Below are 18,273 nucleotides of genomic sequence, written 5' to 3'. Positions count from 1 at the left end.
GTACACCCATTTTCGCACACCGAAAAGCGAATAACCTCAAATGTTATCCGCCGCGATTAGATTTCGTAATATTATCTTACATTTACGGCGATTCTGAGGTCCCCGTATCTGCACGAGCCTCCAGTCTCATCAAGCCGAGGTCTTACGTAACAATACGCGTCCTAGGGATATTGTTTCACCAGGACCAATATCACCACGATCACAAATCCTGCTACCGAGCCTCCAAGTAACAAGGAAACCTTACTTAACGCTCCGGCATTTCTCTAAATGCCACTTATACATTGCTCGATCGTGTGACGACGCACCGAGCGACATTACTCCACGAACAACAAAACACGTAGCCGCGGGTGATGCACGAGACATACTGGCCGTCCAGTTTCGGCTGTTTTTGTCGAGCCTGCGCCGCCACGGATTCTTATTTAGGACAAACGTTCACTGGTAGATCGATATCGTTTAAACTACCTATAACGCGTATTCAATACCGCGCGAACGTTTTCCGGACTAAAACCCACGTACACCGCAATCCTCGAATAAACGAAAGTTCCAAACGTGATAACCATCTCAACGACTTTGCCCACTGACCTTTACAACCTCTAAAATCGCGCCGTTCCCAGAAAATCCAGCTCCTTCGAAACGATGTGTAAGCAAGCGGACGACAAAAATGTGTACCAATGGAACTCGGAACGTTTCTCGAAAGGTTATGTTTATCATAAAAAAAAACTGTCTGCTATCCCCAAGTTTATTCTACAATTCTCAAGACGGTACTTATGTCTCGATCTACATATATACCTACAAAGTGGACAAAGTGGTTCTCCTCACGACAGCGGGAGTGCACTCGATGCGTGCGGCGACTTAACCTCTTTCCAGGCAAACAGGTATGTAAATAACGGTATCGTGTAAATGGGAGAGGCGGCTGGAATTCACTTTTGGGCGCTGAGTGTTTACCGAAATAGGGAAAGAATGGAACGGTAATAGGCGCGGAGGTAGTGGAACGCGCTTGGCTATCTTATCTCTCAGGTAAAAACGAGTGGCGCTTCGGCGTGGGCGACGGGCGATGGCTCCGCGCTCGTCGCAACCTAGGTGACGTCACTGCTCGGCAGATGGCGAGCCCCCAAGAATCCTTCCCTCTCTTTCCCTGCCATTTTCTCCATTTCTTTTTTTAACGCTACCACGAGACTATATACGTCCACCCGACTTACGTTGTTTCACACCTACGTGCGTCGTGTGTGTACTGTATGCATACAGGGTGTCCCGTATGCAACAGGCTACTTAAATTGATCTCCTTCAATTGTCATGCTAATTGTACGGAATTTCAATGGTATTCCTTTCAGCGCATTGGTTCTTTGATACCAGGTATGAAATATTTTTTGTCACTGCGACTGAAGTGGACTTGGCTTGCACAGTCAGTTCTGTTAATTAATTGCAATGTTTACCACGGATTCTAAGGAAATGCTGATGCATATGTATCGCTAAACCGCAAATTTAAACTTCAATCTGATACAATAAATTACATAATAACTGAAAGCTATTGCAGATTATATAAGTCCTTCGACGTATAGATGTTTATTAATCTATTGTCATGAGGAACTTGGAAAGTAATTGCTTCCATGAATCCTTAAGGGTTTTCGAACGGAATGATGCGCTTGGTCAGTTGCACAAAGTCAATGGTACATTTAGTCTACCTCGGCTTACATCAGTAACCAATTACTACGCGAGTTCGCTAATATCCCCCCGCTGCTCATAATCTTTCGTTCAAAAAGCAGTTCGCAAAATGTTTCGGGTCTGGTAAATTTAATGTGTAATTACGTACATAGTATATAATTATTCTAATTTTAGCACTCTTATCCGACGAATTCAAATTTCATGGTAATCTTATCGCCGTCCCTCGACTCGCAACTTCGAAATAAGATGAAAAAGAAAAACAACAAAAAATTCAGAAGTTACTAAACGGTGTTATCAACTCGAATACGTTATCTCCAGTAAAATAAACGCGTGGAAGAAGTTCAAAGTCATTTCCTTCGTCGCGTGCTCATGCAAAACAATTATTTGCATTTCAAATTGTGCCTCGTTAGTTTAAACCAGTGGCGTTCAGCGGGCCCGGTGTTTTAAAATATCCAACCATGAACTGTAACCTACACGATACCCGAAGCGAAATATCTAAATGAAATTTTCCCCCATGAGCGCTCCTGTTAGTTTCCATGACAACCGAGCAACAGTCGCGAGATATATGTCCGTGACTGAAACGAGTAAACTCTACCGAGAAAAATACGCCGCGTAGACGTGCCGTGCGTAACGTAAGAATTTCAAATGTCGTTGGAAACGCGTCACGTGGCACGTAAAGCTCGAATATATATCCGACGCGTCGTACGATCTCAATTAACCGTTGCGTGACAATAAAGAGGGGCCAACGCGAGCGAATAAGAATCTACACTGGTTACAAGTGTTTATACATTTTCGTAAAAGTAGAACTGGGCTCGTCGCGCATCGAGGACAACGTTCGATCCGTTTCCATGTAAGTGCGTTATGCAGCGACGGTTCAATAAGTAAAAGGCTACGTACCTATGTCGGGCGATTCTGTTGTGAATTAAATATATACCTGCCCAAGGATATGCCACTGGTTCGTACTATCGTAATTTTCATGTGCGATTGCGTCAGACGACATTATACCTCGGCGGAGAGGGGAACGCAGACAGGTGACGTGCCTTGTGCACACCCACCGCGGCGACCAATCGCGTGCTAGGTTAGCAAGTGTTCTCAAACCATCGCCTACGTGCGAACAATCGAGTAGCCGCTCGCAGAAATGCGGAATATTATCGATCAAGATGCTCGCCGCTTTCGAGGATCGATAAGGCACTAGGCAGGCTTAAAGAAATAGTTACCAGTGTGATGTTACTATACGCGGTTGTTTCCATTGTGGAACTAGGGAGTGAGAACCCCTGTTTGGGTCAATAAGACTGCCCACAGAGTGTCCCTGCGTAGAGGAGCCAACGAAAGGGAAAATCCACCTGTTGGCGACATCGCGAAGGATTCTAACCTTCCGCACCATAATAGACATATATAGACGGAGCAGAAGCTCGGACTATCGGCGAGGGGAAGGTAGGAGGGGAAAAGGCATGGGTTCAGATACAGACACGTCGGTTAGCTTCGGATGCATTCGGCATGTATAACCACTGAGTTACCCGATTTACTCGTATCGCTCCCCTTACCGCGAACCTTGCCACCGCCCTCGGCTTACGCTCCGTCTATATGTGTGTATGTTCCGCACGCAGGCTGCTCGGTTTGAATAAATAACGGGCGTTATTGGTGAAAGAGTTTCGCATGAATGATTTGTGCTTTATCCACTCGACATTTTAAACTCGACGTATTTAAACAGTCCGCACTTCGAACTGTTACATTATGATACTTCGACGACGGTTAAGCGCTACTGTTTAAAATGCGCGCGTCATTCCTCGGCGCCGCGGAAATTTATCGTCGTTTATTTTAGATTTGACGTGTTATTTTTGATCCCCGTGTACCGAACCGGGGGAATTGTGAGGCGTGTTACGCTGAAACGACAATGAATCGTCATAATTCTAGGGGAATTACGCGTCGCATTTTTTTTTTAAGAGGCTTTGTCCTTCGGAGACACGAAAAACATGGGCGTGTTTAGTAATTTATCAGGAATAAGCTACTAATGTACAAAAGTTTTTGTAAGACCACAAGAATCGTTGTACAAACTTTAAAACTGTTCTCGAAGCTTTTTTTTAGAGTTCAAGTTTGCGGAAGTGATATCTAAGGAACTAACGATGCTATCAGCTTCAAATTTGCAGAGCTCGTAGGAAATATATCCCTATACAGTAAACACTCGTATTAAACCCGACGAACGGGGCTGGCGGCGGGCGAGCGACGCGTTGCGGACACTATTCCGTGCGGCCGATGCCGCGAGTGAGAAAACCCAAGAGTGAGCGAGAGGGAACGAAACAGTTGACTCTTTTGTTCCCTCGCGCTCGTTCTCGGGTCCTCTCACTCTCGACCGAAGGATTCCAAGAAATGGTGGAGATAGTCACCGAGCGTACTACGCATGGTAAAAACGGGACTATAACGAGGATTTACTGTATTGCATGAACTAGGCCTATAACAATATCTACGATAGTTTGTCTGTTATTAATAAGACAAAAAATCCTTACGATCAGTTCATGAAATTTTTAATATGATATTTTTCAGAAACTATTGTTTGTACGAACGTGAAACAATTTGTGCGCATTGTCCAAACCTCAATGAACGTGTATGTAAAATTTGGGAGCAATCCAATCGGTAGTCTATTCCCTACAAATTCCTAAAGAACATCCGTGTTCTCATTTGCATTCGTTTCGAACTGCGAACGCATTATCATATGACGTTGGTACGATGCCGATTCGCCAGCGATAAGTATCGTTTAATTACCCGATAGGTACTAAGGGCATATTAATTGAATGCTTAGAATTCTATTAACTAGGGTCAAGTACGTATCTACGTGCGGTAGTTGAGAACGCGTCTTGCGTCTTGCGTCATTCGCAGAAACCGCACACAGATCCGTTCGATCAAGAAAGTATTACTGAAGGCAACGATATTCGCCCCGAGGAATCGATCAATGATCTGTGGTGTGCAAGGTCAAGAATTGCTACTTGAAGGAATTCTGCGCGGGCTCTTCGTCTTTCACTTCCGAGTGTCGAGACGGACCAGCATGTCGTAAAAGCGTCGCTTCTTCACAATTGTAAATTACAATCACGCTATTTCGACATCTCAACACTCCGAACGGCGTCGGCGTGTTTCCACATTCATATATTGTGGAAATTTTTCGATAATTTGTGATAATAAGGGTTTTTTAGGTTATGCTGGAATATAAACAATATATTGATTCGTTTAAGCATGCAGAATGCAGCTGACCGAGCCCGAAACCCTGTTTAGTCGATGCACTTATCGTTTCGCAGTGTTATACAGGGTGTGAGAGTTATAGGTGGACAAACTTTAGTAGCGTATTTTATTCATCTTATGGATGAAGAAGTATTTTATAAACGTGGGTCCTGAAATTGTTCCTTTCCTAAGATAAAGAAAGACGAGTTATCTCGTCTTCTTCAACGCGTAAGAATTTTTAGATGACGAGTTAACTCGTCTTACCCAAAGCTAAGGAATTTTTAGATGACGAGTTAACTCGTCTTATCCAACGCGAAGGAATTTTTAGATGACGAGTTAACTCGTCTTATTCAACGCGTTGAAATTTTCAAATGACGAGTCAACTCGTCTTACCCAAAGCTAAGGAATTTTTAGATGACGAGTTAACTCGTTTTTTCCATCGCGATGAAATTTTCAGATGACGAGTTAACTCGTCTTACCCAACGCGAAGGAATTTTTAGATGACGAGTTAACTCGTCTTATTCAACGCGTGGAAATTTTCAAATGACGAGTCAACTCGTCTTATCCAACGCGATGAAATTTTCAGACGACGAGTTAACTCGTCTTATCCAACGCGAAGGAATTTTTAGATGACGAGTTAACTCGTCTTATTCAACGCGTTGAAATTTTCAAATGACGAGTCAACTCGTCTTATCCAACGCGAAGGAATTTTTAGATGACGAGTTAACTCGTCTTATTCAACGCGTGGAAATTTTCAAATGACGAGTCAACTCGTCTTCCCCAGTTAACAGGTTAAGATGATTAGAATACCCCTCTGAAGTTTCACCACCAATTTCTGTTCCACCCCGTATATTCCCGCGTCGCCGTACTTGTTGAATAGGCGTCGCGTGTCTACGTCTAGCCACGAATAGATACAATTTCGACAGTTTTCTAAATATACAGCGTATTTTCCGCGGCGTGCTTGCTTTCCTGCGTGGACGCGTGTACACGGAATGCAACCACGTTTGCATGCGCTACTACCTTTGGCCCCCCATTACTCCATCCAGCAATGCACGCACGTTTCAAGATCAAGCTCTGCCTCGCGTGCTGTTTTTTTTTTCACTCACACAGACACCGATGCCCGTAATACGTGCACGCGTTTCGAAACGTTCAGTATTCGCGTGTACATTGTTGCTATTCTATGCCAAAATGTTGCGATATCATGCATCAATTACTCATTCGTATTTATTACAGCTTCCTCGTACGTCACCAAAATTATTGGTTATGTTTCGCGTGTGAGAAAGATTACGCCTGGGCAGAGGTTAGAGTAACGATTACTTATGTAAACGCTTCGAGCTCGGCCAGCGGTCGGCGGAATACGGTTCAATGGCACACGGCTGTACTTACTTTCCGAGCGGAAACGGGTATAGTAGTTTCTCGGGTGTAAATTGGGACATCTAGATCACTGACACTGCTGCTGATACTCGGCGCTCTGGAATCGGATCGGCCACCGAGAGGCACGGAGAGATGCGTCGGCCTGAGTGGGTGCGATTCCGTGATGAAACCTTCTCCGAAGTCCTCGTCATCTCGATCCATCTGTGCGTCACACACAATAAGCTTTTATCAAGCGCACGAATCCTTGAAAACATATGTATCGCATTCAGAAAATAGAAGTACCGAGCGTCCGTAACATGAATATCAATATCGATTCACAATTCAGTGGATTCTAACATAGGGCGCCATCTTGATTGCAGAAACTTTGAAAGTTTGGAAGCTCGAAAATTTGTAGCGAAATCGTTCGGGGAACGATGGACGAATATGTGTATAGAATTTTGCTGGGAGGGATAAGAAAATGTGTTATCCTAATCATTCGTCTTTCTAACCTCTAATTTCTTTGCGCAATTGGTCTGTTTGTATATCACTGAACATTTGGTGTTTATGGTCGAGTGATGATTTTTCCTGCACGAACTATTGAAGGTACGCTTCAAGATAGCGATGACAATTGTCAACTGCGCGTCGTAGATATCGCGCCGGTAAAATTAGCGCGAGAATGTGACAGCAGTACGCTTTCCCTATCAATTATTTGGCAGCCGATCAAGGCTAGTGACTCGATGACACACTCCCCACCCTGTGCAGAACTTCGTCCTACGATCATTCAAGAAAATCTAAGAAACAAATCGACCTTCCGTTCCAATAATACCCAGCGACATATCCCGCTCAGCATTCTCATTCAAAACAAGCAAGCATAAAATATCCATTCTCTTAAACCCCCACCGAAACTTGAAACAAAAAAAAAGGGCGCTCGAAAACTCCCAACGTTTCCCAATGAACTCCACAAAAGGTAACCAACACTTAATTCAACCACAGGCGTGTAATAAATTCCAAGTCACCCATAATGAATTGGCAACTTTCATTCCAGCATTCTAGCTGTCATTGCATCGAGCAGCGACGAGAAGCCTCCCACAAAGAAGCGAAACGAAAATACTGTCCCTAACCAAATTCGTCCAGCGACGGCATGAAATATCAGCGCTCCCGTGCCAATAATACCAACCCGCGAAAAAATCGGGACACGGTCCATTGACGTCAAACGGGGCGCCCAACGCTACCCACGGGCGCCGACGCTTTTTTTTTTCCCCCGTTCTCGTCTTTCTTGTTCTAATTACCTCGTGCTCGGGCGAAGCGGCGGGAAGGACAGAGAGAAGAGAAGAGCTCGGTTACGGGCGACGTGTTACTCTCAGCTAGGGATTTCCGCACCAACTGGGTCCGCCGATTGCGAAACAGGACGTAACGCCGAAGAGAAGCGTCTTGGTTTGCCGATAGCGGCGACGATGGTCGACGGTGGAGTCACAGGGATTCAGCGAGAATTGGTTAGGCGAAAAAAAAAAATATATATATATATATATAATGACACCGAAGATCGGGATACACCCGTACAGCCGGGGTGTGCTCTTGAGACTGAGCTAGAGGACGCATCTCGTCGCGACGTCGCCGTCGTCGTCGCCGTCGGCAAGACGTAGCCGTCGGCCTCCGGCTGGATTTAATTTTAACGCGTACGTCGTTAGACGAGCCTCCGACTTCCTCTAACAACGAACACAACTACGTTCGCGCGTCCACCACCCCGCCCCTTGCCCGGCCCCCCCGGTCCCGAAGTCCGCCGATCTTGCTGCATCAATTGATTCCTGCTAAACTTCGCAATTGGTTTCACTTGACCCGACGGTGCATCCCACCGGCAGCCATCGGACTTGCAACGATTGGAAATATCGCTCTTAACATGCCTGTGATTTTCCCCTGTTCTGCAGTCGACCACGGAATCGGTCTGAATCGGGTGGCCCTTGGGGCTATAGGGTGTCCTGTAATTCGTGGCACGAAGGAAGGGAGCGGGAGAGCGAAACGAAGTTGGATGTATGGACGTTTTAGATTTTAGGGAGACGAAACGGTCTTGTGGAAAGGGTTTGGTTTTTTTAGAGGTATCGTGGATATTTGGGACACCCTGTACATTGGGATGGAATTGATGCTTAATTGAATTGATATCGAGGGGGAACGGCTTCCGCAATTCTTACAGCTTCTTACTATTTTGGAACGTTATTTTGCCCGCTCTTATGGTAGGCTGGTGCTTTCTTTGAGGCAACAATACAAGTTTATGGTAAAAGCAGGTCCCTTTTAATTCTGCAGGAATCGTGATTTGGGGAGCAAATTGTGCAAGTTGTGGATTAAATGTAACTAAACTTCTGTTTAAGTCGCAGACCATTAACTAACGTTATCTAATGGTATTGATTGTATCGTAAATATACTCGTTAGGCTTTTGTGTGTGTAGGTAGAAGTAGATGCGTTGTTACTTTGGACGTAGCGTGATATAACGTTGTCTTGTTAACAAAGAACGATAGCTGAGATTTTATTTCGCCCTCTGCGTCTGAGGTTCCTTTGTTCAACTTTCGCTTAATCTAGTATGTATTTTTTGCTCTCGGCTTCGATGTATTTAGCGAGTGATGCGATAAGATGGACGGGAGGGGGATGAGAAAAATGCGTCTCCTTCTGGTCCAACTAGTTGGACGCATCACTGAGGCCACCTAGTAGACTCAACCTTAAACGCAGAAATATTCGCTAGATACAGTTGTGCTCGTGGAAAATGCCTTCCCTCGATAACCATCAGTTTCATTCTGCAATGTTCTGGTATATAAAGTCGACAGACGTAAATCCCATAACTAGGCAAAGTCACTCTATCATTAAAGCTTGGAACAAGAATAGAAACGAAACTATTACAGCTGAACAAAAGATTACTGTTACAAAATTAAAAATTTACATCTTTATCGTAGCACAGTTGTGCGCAATATGAATGGACGAATGAATAGAATATGATAAGAAGAATTAGAGATAATTACAGCTACAATTCTAATCTAATCAAACTGTAATTAATGAATAATTACATGACGTGTTTGAACGAGGAATGAATGTAAACTTAAGCTTCGAATGCAGCGTCCTTATTGGTTACTAAAGCACGCGTTCCTATTGGTCATCTGATATCGATTCGAAGCGCTACCAATTTCAAATACACACTACGCTAGCAACTTCACGTGCACGCGCCTGCAGTGATTTTTTTTTACACCGAGGGAACCTTGCACCGCTAACCACAACTAGAACTAGGGTATAAACATCAAAACTAACACCGCAGAAGCGTGTTATCCACTCGGCGTTTGTCAATATAAATGACATTAGAATAAATAGTACTCGTTGTCATTTGCGTGGACATGGATAACAGTCTTCTGGATTCGAAAACGAACGGAATTGTCCAAGTGCGTATTTCATTCTTAAACTGTTCCCTTCGAATCGAATTTAGTAATAGCGATCGTCTAGGTTATTCTGAGGTTATACAACCTGCGAGCTTCGTAACGATTAATAACGAAAATACGATCGGAGCACTCCGAACGCAATATTCTCCTTCAGCGCCGGTTAAACTGTATTTACCTACCGATCTGCCTGCGAAGATAATAATCATTGCTATTATTCAGCATTCCTAAGCCCTCGTTTCTACGAACCATGCGTGTGTACGTTTATTTATCTGATTGCAGGATGATGTTGCTGGTTTGGAAAAATTAACGCAATCCTATTTGTTGCTGAAGCATAAACTCTGCGGGACGCAGTGAGTTGCGAGCGCGAATTCTTTATTCTTCTTATGCTCCGTTTGCGTGGGATTTTATCTCATAATTCTGTCCTTTCAGCGAAGTGATTAAACAGTATAACGATAAGTTAAAAGAGAGCGAGCGTTTGAAGACGGACCTAGATGCGCTGACCAAACAAACGAAGAAAGTAACGTGCAACTACAACTGTACGCTAGCGAAGGTTATTAAATTGGAGCTCGTAAGTATAAAGGGGTTTCTTATCATTCGCAGTAGCATTCGGTTTCGACTTTGGGTAATTATTTAGAAGTTTTCCATCCTCACCAATTTCAATGATCTTTGGATATGTTACCAAGATCAAGATTCTGAACAAATTTTTCCTATACATGTTGCCGCCGCGCGACCTTCGTTTTCGAGATATTTGCGAAAAACTTCTGTTGATTTATTCCGACGCAATGCATTCCACTTTTCAATTTGTCGGGCAGGGGGGGGAGGGGCGTAAAGCATGATAGCGAACTGATGTGAGTTTAGAGATTTGAACCAGAAACTTGCAGATGCCCGTTAACACCCCAACTCACATCGGTTCGCTATCATGCTTTACGCGCCCGCGAGCGGTCGCGCGCCCCTCGCGCTAATCTAGCCCCAACCGATACTAATACCCGGGACAAGTTGGAAAGTGAAATGCGTTGCGTCGGAATAAGGCAAAATAAATTTTTCGCAAACATCTCGGAAACGAAGATCGAGCGGCGGTAACATAGGAAGAAGTTATAGGAAAAAGTTGTTTAGAATCGTGTACCCGACATCATATCCAAAAATCATTGAAATCGGCGAGGATGGGAAACTTCTAAATAATTACCCGACATTGAATTAATGTCCCTTTCCCAGCAAAATACGGAGTACAAAAAGAAGATCGAAGCTTCGACGACGGAAGTGAACGATCACAAATTGAAGGTAGCAGCGGATCAACAATATATACAGCAGCTGATATGTAAGATTAAAGATGTCGAAGCTCAACAGAACGACAAGATTTTGCAGTACGATTTGGAGAAATCGTCGCTTCAAGGTGAGTGGTGCGATACTCGATTATTAACACTAGATCTACCAAGGAGGGTCAAAATGACTTGTTTGGCAATTCTTCTAATCATTACTAATTTCCAGTACATTTTGTTTTCTAAGATTTTGTATGCCTTTCTCGAAAACATGTAAATAATTAATTCTGTGTAATAGTTTTGATCTTCGTTTGTTTTTTCTTTAAAATTTATATGTAATAGGGTTGATGTCCCATTTACTGTCAGTGTTCCTATTACTGCGACTTTATTTATTTCACATAAAAAAAAACGTAACGTATAAAGAATAAAGGCACTTCGCTCGCATTGGCTCCCGCCGCCCGTGTCCCGTTTGCTTACTTTGTATTCGTCGACGTTGCCGCGGCTGCCAATAGGGATATACTTTTCGGACCTGATATTCGGACCCTAGAGTTTCTCGACCGACTTCTTTCCATCCGGGCACAGTACATATACCGAGATGGGTCATTTTGACCCCTCACGGAACGCTGGTAAATGTTTAGTTTCAGAAGTTTCCCGTATTATATTTTCGTATAGTTCAAATACAGTTTTAGAAAACTAAGTATATTTTCATACATATACGTTGTACAAAAATTGCTATAAGATACATGTATTATGTTTGCTCAATTTTTTCATCCTTCTACCATACACATATTTCGATGAAACGTAAACGGTGTCAAATAGCATATTGTACTAATAATAAAACGAAGAATATTTGCGGTACATGTAATAAGCGAGTCTGTGGTACATGCTCTGCTAAAATAATTGTAACTTGTAAAAAAATGTCTTTGAATTTTATGCGTAATTATTTTCAAAATTACTATCGTTATTGTATTATTATTACTATTATACAGTTTATATTCAATTTTCGCTCATAAAATAGGAAAATATATAAAAACGCAATAAAATGCCAATGTCTTTTCTTAAATGACTTGTTAATTTAAAAAACAAATCATTTTTACCCCTCCGGTAGAAGTAGGTGTACGTCAATCGTTGGTTGTTCTAGTGTTAAGCGTCTCGATTGATTTACATCCCCGAGATTTTTTATTCCAGTGAGAGTTAAGGAATTGGAGCAGGAATTGAAGAATGTTAAGAAGTCTTACGATGCGAAGATTAAAAAGTTGGAGAAGAAAATTTCTACGGGAAACAGTAGCAGTATTAATATCAGCAACGGTATTAGTAACAGTAAGTTGAAAGGCTTGTAAAGGAATTTAAAGCGATTCGTTCCTTACAATTTCATCTTTTATAGAAGTAACAACAAAAGATGTCGGAATGAACACGACGCCTATTAAGGAATCAATACCGCAGAAGCCGAGAGTCACAGAGAAATGTGTAATGACCGATGAATTCTACAACGTGAAAGACAATTTATATCCCCTATTTTGTGCCAAATGCGAAGTCGCTTTAGAGCCACCACCTCTGGACAAAATCTGCCAAATTATGACGGATTCGTGCCCACAGCTTATCGAGCAAATTTCATCACCGCCCAGAAAAGTGCCATCACCTTTACGAGCATCGTCTGGTAAGTTGTTTATAGTTGCTACGTGTAGAAGAAAGCCCGAAGCATTCATCGCCTGTGATTCTAGGTACGAACAGCGAGCAGTGTAAGTCTGAGAATCCAACGAGATTGGAAACCCCTGTCCCTCCACCAACACCTCTACATTTACAAAACCAGCACAACCATGTTGACGTTATCTCTGCGAACTTTTTGTCTCCTCAAACGCCAATGGCGTTGAACCATACCGATTACTGCGACAACTTCCTTCAACCATCGAGGGTAATGAGTCAGAGCGCTTATTACATTGGCTCGACACCTGTTAATCCCTTAACAAGTTCGAGCACAGCTAACCAAAGTAATCGTTGCGAGGATATGGGGGCAGTCGCCTCCTCGTTGTCAATTATTTCTTCGTTACAAAAGAGGATCGACACGCTGGAGATAAAGATAAAGAAGAAACTGAGTAAGGCCAGGGCGGAAGAGACTAGCAATTGCTGGCAGCACGCGCGCTCCAGTGCCTGTTGCATGTACGACATCAACAGCTCCATGCAATTAAACATGATGGAGATGTGGAAGCGGATGGCTGACATATACGATAATAAGAAAAAGGAGGATGTTGATGCGAAGAAGGAGCAGAAGGGAAAGAATGCGAACAAGTCCAAATTGCCTCGAGTGAAGGCTAGGAAAAGATTGCACAGTGGATACAGCGGTCCTTGGAGAGTGGAGCCGGTTGCGAAGAAAAGGGAGCAGAGTCCTACTAAAAAGAGGCCTAAGAAACGCAAGTACCGACACTCTATGCTTCTCAACAAATCAGATGCTCTGCTGAACGACAGTGACGATTCAGAGAAGCTAGTTAGCGACTCGGACACGAATATGTCCGATGAGTTATTCAAGGACGCCATTGTGAATACGGATGTTAGTATCGAGTCCAAGAAGGCAATGCGCACAGAGGTGGCAAGTTCACATACGAAGGCCAGCGGATCTAAGATCCCAACGCATCCCACACTGTTCGCAGAGACGGATGAAGCCGAGGTGGTGGAAGCGATGCGGAATTCAGCTGAATCGGTTAAATCAGTCGGGGGCGAAACTGATTCAGGGATATTGTCCGATTCAGTTGAGTCGAGTAAGCTGGTGCACCTTGAAACAGATATAGATACTTGTTCAGGTCCAGTGGAGCGTAGAAATGTGGCGGAAGTAAAGAGCTCTACGCAGAATGTGTCGTCCTTTGTCGAAACTAAGCTGACGAGCTCTCAGTGTCTGAAAAAGTCCCCCATAAAAGTGGTTAAGTCTAGTAAACTGGTAAAAGCACGACTTAGCTCGGAAGTGTTCGATTCAGACGAGCACGCTGAAAAGATGGAAGATAATGAAATAGAAACGTCCAGGTTCAATGGTTCAGTTCCTCGTGCGACAACTTCTACCTCGTACGGCACAACTTCCTCTAGAAAGAGAAAGTTTAGCGAACATCAGGAGCAGAAGAAGGTCACCTGTCGACAGCATTTGTTGAAGAAACTAAGGAATTTGAAGAAAAGCAGTAGAATTGTAAAGCCGCGTCAGAACGTATCGGATCACCAGGAATTACAAACTTGTGAGCTCGAGGGCTCTTGTGTCTCTCAAGAAGGAAACCACTTGGGTGGCGAAACGGATGCTACTACGCGAGACGATATTCCCAAGAAAAAGAAACCACGCATCGCACATGTTCCTAAAAGCACGACAGTGGAAGAGAAGAACCCGTTGAAAGGTTTGCGAGTCAGGAAGTGTCTAGCAAAAGCAGCAAGCGCAAGAATCAAAACACCCAGTGCCGCTGTTAATAGTATCGAGAGAAATGCGAACACAGTGGCAGAGGAAACGAGTGTAACGCAAAGGAATACTCAGGATCCAAGTGAAACTCCAGTCCTGCGAGAAGTGGCGAAGGAAGATAGCAGTAAGGAGTCGCAAAAGGAATGCGGCAGCAGGCTAGAGCAATTGAAACTGACATGTTTAAACGCGGTGAATCCTGAAACAGCAGATGTTACGAAGGACAGCAACGCTGATGAGGCACTCATCACCGATGTTAAACAATTATCCCGTAAACGTTCATCAAGTTATTCCCGTACCTTTACTAACTCCAGTGTTGGCAATCCTCTTCAAGAAACGGTGGAACTGAACGAAATGAAAATTGAATCGAACGATCAGTGCGATCGCTTGAAACAGGAGTCCGAGAATAATTTCACGGATTCAATCGAGGCGGCTACCGAAGGTGAAAAGGATGGGTCGAAGAACAACGTTAACGAGGAGCTTGATGAATTGTGGGTACCCAGTAGCGTATTAAACACTGGCGAGTCAGAAGCGAATAAACGTTTGAGCATCAGTGAAACGTATAGCTTCGAAGAAGGATCGTGTAATCGATTAGACTTGCAATATAGTAAAAGTAATTACCCTGAGGATACTGCTGTCTCTAAAAGCGACTACAACAAAGATCTCGAAGGCATTGTAAAGAATGAAGAACCGTGCGACTTGAGTGACCTCGTGCTGAAGTCTGGCGACATGGATCTAATCGACATTCACGAACATGACTTGAAGAAAGAAGCATGTTTGGACTTCACGGAAGAAACGTTCCCAGACCTCAAGGAAGAAATAGATAGGAGTGCGTCTACGGAGGAAATAAATTCTACTGTGGAATGTAAGACAGAGCCGCACAGCCTGCTCGCAAAGTTGCAACAGTATATTAGTGAAACTAAAAGTCCGAACAAACACTGCAAGAATCAGTTTAAGAAGCTTCTTTACGTTCGTTTGGTAACAGGTAAGATTACAATTCCTTTTTAATTGGATTATTTATTTTCAAGGTGTTACAAATGCGTCTGTGTTTGTCGTGTAGATAAGTTTGTAAAGAAACAGTTGCAAAGGCTCGTGGACGACGAGTGGCAAAGCTCTGTGCACTGGGATGTGATTGAGAAATTGAAGAGTTCGTGCAGCCCTCGTATAATAGCGAAGTTAGTACCGTAGCATATTTGTGGTTTCGATTTATGTAGAGCGAGTGAGTATTAATGTATTGTCCGCTTTCAGAGGTATCGTAGACTTTTTGAGCACGGAACAGGAATGCAACTCTTTGGATAAGAGTCACACACCGCCTGCGCCATTAATGACAAAGCCGCAGCAAAGAATCGCAGCGTTATTAGTCGACTTGAAAGACCCGGCAACTTTCCAATTCGTGCAGAGCGGCATCGAGTACAAACTTTTCAGGCTTAACCAGATGATACAGGTTCGAATGTCTTTTTGTTTATCACTCTAACTTATCACATTTAATGTAATAATGGGATTGACGGTATCTTTGAATGTCTAGAAATCAGTCTTGGAGTCCCTTGCCAGGATGTACGCCGTTCTAGCGCGAATTAAGAAAGACAGAGAAAAAGTAAGGATATTCTGTTGCGATGCTCTGTATTCTTTGGGACTTAATGCGATAATTGTTTTGTATACAGTATTCACTTGTTGGCCAGAAGTATTTCCCAATAACGAAACGAATAACGGTACATAGCGCATCTACGATTTATAGCTACGTTAATTGGGAAGTAATTTTAATAATTTAGAAACCTGTTCATGCTTACTGAATATCGTTTGCAGAATTGCTGCCAAAATGCATGGCGTATGTTATCGGTGCGCAACAAGCAACAGATTTCTCTAAGCTTAATGCTCTGAAGAATTTAGTATCGATATTCTACAAATATCCAACGGGAACGTTGCCGAACGATTTGATGGAAACACTCTTAACAGCTCTACAAGGTGAGTAAATACCTTCACATCTTTAATTCAGTGCAACGAATTTGAGTATTTAAGCATATATAGAAATCAACATTGTCCTATCTCATAATATAGTCTAGGGAGAATGGAAGCATTGATACGAGAAGATTGATTAGACCGAATTTATATTACAGAGAAGTGTGACAATGATATAGAAACGGCCATCATACTTCTTGCGAAAAGGGAGGGCACGACGTGGACGTACAAGAACGTCATTCGCGGTGCCCTATTGCCAATGATAATTAATAACAAACTTCCTAGCACGTACAGAGCATTTTGCCTGCTTGGTAAGTGTCGCGTTCAACGACGCGAATCTACCTGAAAGCTAAACTAAGTTATGCTATGCTTTGTTAAAGTAGGAAATCCACTTGAAATCTAAGCTAAGCTATGCTATGCTATGCTAAGTTTTAAAAAATTAGCTTCATTAGATCCTTAAGCCAGGAATCCATTTGAAAACGAAGCTAAGCTATGCTCAGCTATGGTGAGCTATGCTGAGCTATGCTAAGCTATGCTAAGCTATGCTAAGTTTTAAAAAATTAGCTTCAATGCATCCTTATGGAACCATATCCACCACAAGATAAGCTAAGCTGTGCTATGTTTTTTCGGAAGCTAACTTAGCTTTTAAAAACTTAGCATAGCATAGCATAACATAGCGTAGTCTAGCTTCCAGGTGGATCCCCGGCTTGACTGTCCTAATGAATCTTTAAGCTATATAGCTATTCCTTTTATCGTCATTAGGTTCCGTTCCCAATTTCATACTGCGTGTCTCAGAATTAATATTACTCTCCGAATTGCAGGCAATCTTATGCGTGCCTTCCCAATAGACGATAAGGACAATTCAGTTGGTGAGATTGTGGAGCAGCTGTGCGACCTGATCAATTCTGGCGAAGGTACCACCGTTCAATTTAGCTTTACGTATATTTCGCAGTCGGCACTGAAAGTCATGCTGATACCTTATGATTTTTCTTTCAACTAGGCTCGGACGAGCAGCAAGAAGGTGTAATCTCCGCGCTGCTGAGCTTGTCGAGGCACAAATTCGACGAGGTAGTGCAAAGTGTAATAAAATGGACCCCGAACGGACCTCTTCATTATCGGACCACCCAACAGTTTAACGGACTATTCCAAATGCGTACTCCAGAATTCTGGAGGGGCTACTTAAGGAAGCACAAACTCCTGCCGCAGATCCCCAAGCAATTTAAAGTGTAACCCGTTATTTTGGTTAATACAGACGGCACGAATTTTGTGATATTTGGTGCGAACTAGTTTATATTATTTAAATCGAGCTTTTACGTTGATGCTTCGTTGACTTTCTACTTTCTCTGCCATTTGCAGACAGAATGCTCATTATAGTTAATTAACCCAGGCGAATAGGAATTGTCAGACGATTTTTCAAACCCACCATTCCCACCATTAACTTGACCGTCTGATAATTCGTCGCCTACGCCCTTTTTACTCGTTGCAGACGCGTCACTCGTTACGCGCGCAACGTTTCATGTAAATAATCCCTTTCGAAGAGAAACCCTTTGGGCGTTATGGACGCGTACACGCGGAAAACGCCCGTTGGCGTTCAGCGGCTATGTTTAACAGATGCGACTAAAGGAGTCTCGCACGCGGCGTGGGCGGAGCGTTCGAATCGTCGACACCTAAAGAGTTAGAGCGCTACTGTATCATGTATGTATATATTATCCACATCTAGATGAATGCTTGGAAGCATGTTTTCAGTTAACCAATCGATTAATATGCAAACGAATGCGATAATAACTTCAACAAACCAAAGAAGACATTTTCTACGTGAATGGAAGCATGCTGCATGATATACGAATAAGAAAGACTTTCTTGCGTTTAATCCTTCGTGTGAATGTTTCTACTTTAAACGTCCGCAAGGAAACAAATTGTAACATCTCGAAAAGAAGGGGAAAGATCGTTGTGTTATAAAATAAATTGAAAAATTGATTTTCTAAGTATCGTCTCTTCA

General features: G+C 43.1%; 2 protein-coding genes across 6 annotated transcripts in view; one reads left to right on the top strand and one right to left on the bottom strand.

The window, feature by feature from the left end:
* Positions 1 to 18,273, bottom strand: part of LOC143378992 (solute carrier family 2, facilitated glucose transporter member 1) — a 45,486-nt gene that overhangs the window by 26,680 nt on the left and 533 nt on the right. Inside the window, exons 1-2 of one of the 2 annotated variants that reach the window (XM_076831214.1) lie at positions 7,515 to 7,861; positions 6,259 to 6,447 (exon numbers count right to left, since the gene is read on the bottom strand). In XM_076831214.1, the coding sequence (XP_076687329.1) occupies positions 6,259 to 6,447 (189 nt within the window). In that variant the 5' untranslated portion in view covers positions 7,515 to 7,861. Of the gene's footprint in view, positions 1 to 6,258; positions 6,448 to 7,514; positions 7,862 to 18,273 lie in introns of those variants that run through there. The other variant, XM_076831213.1, reaches the window with a different exon arrangement.
* On the top strand, positions 340 to 18,259 carry LOC143378988 (uncharacterized). Of its 4 annotated transcripts, none has more exons than XM_076831205.1 (14): positions 342 to 875; positions 9,918 to 9,988; positions 10,068 to 10,206; positions 10,851 to 11,028; positions 12,083 to 12,202; positions 12,279 to 12,551; positions 12,616 to 15,303; positions 15,379 to 15,493; positions 15,567 to 15,762; positions 15,844 to 16,027; positions 16,122 to 16,280; positions 16,433 to 16,585; positions 17,096 to 17,188; positions 17,275 to 18,259. In XM_076831205.1, exons 1-14 carry the CDS (start codon positions 768 to 770, stop codon positions 17,502 to 17,504), a joined length of 4,707 nt encoding a protein of 1,568 aa, XP_076687320.1. In that variant the 5' UTR covers positions 342 to 767; the 3' UTR covers positions 17,505 to 18,259. The 4 variants fall into 4 exon arrangements, 3 of the variants coding, with proteins under 3 accessions (XP_076687320.1, XP_076687319.1, XP_076687321.1); XM_076831204.1 differs by having other exon boundaries at positions 343 to 875; positions 12,083 to 12,214; XM_076831206.1 differs by lacking the exon at positions 342 to 875 and adding an exon at positions 9,375 to 9,641 and having other exon boundaries at positions 12,083 to 12,214.

The sequence above is a fragment of the Andrena cerasifolii genome, chromosome 2 (genome assembly GCF_050908995.1).
Source record: "Andrena cerasifolii isolate SP2316 chromosome 2, iyAndCera1_principal, whole genome shotgun sequence".
NCBI lineage: Eukaryota > Metazoa > Arthropoda > Insecta > Hymenoptera > Andrenidae > Andrena > Andrena cerasifolii.
Note: the sequence above shows the minus strand (reverse complement) of the source record. Positions and strands in the feature narration are given on the sequence as shown.

Excerpts from the sequence above, each read along its gene's own strand:
- LOC143378988 (XM_076831204.1), top strand. The coding sequence starts at position 768 with ATGTCTCGATCTACATATATACCTACAAAGTGGACAAAGTGGTTCTCC. Across the intron at positions 12,552-12,615 it reads ACCTTTACGAGCATCGTCTG|GTACGAACAGCGAGCAGTGT; the intron begins GTAAGTTGTTTA and ends CTGTGATTCTAG. Across the intron at positions 15,304-15,378 it reads TTACGTTCGTTTGGTAACAG|ATAAGTTTGTAAAGAAACAG; the intron begins GTAAGATTACAA and ends TTTGTCGTGTAG.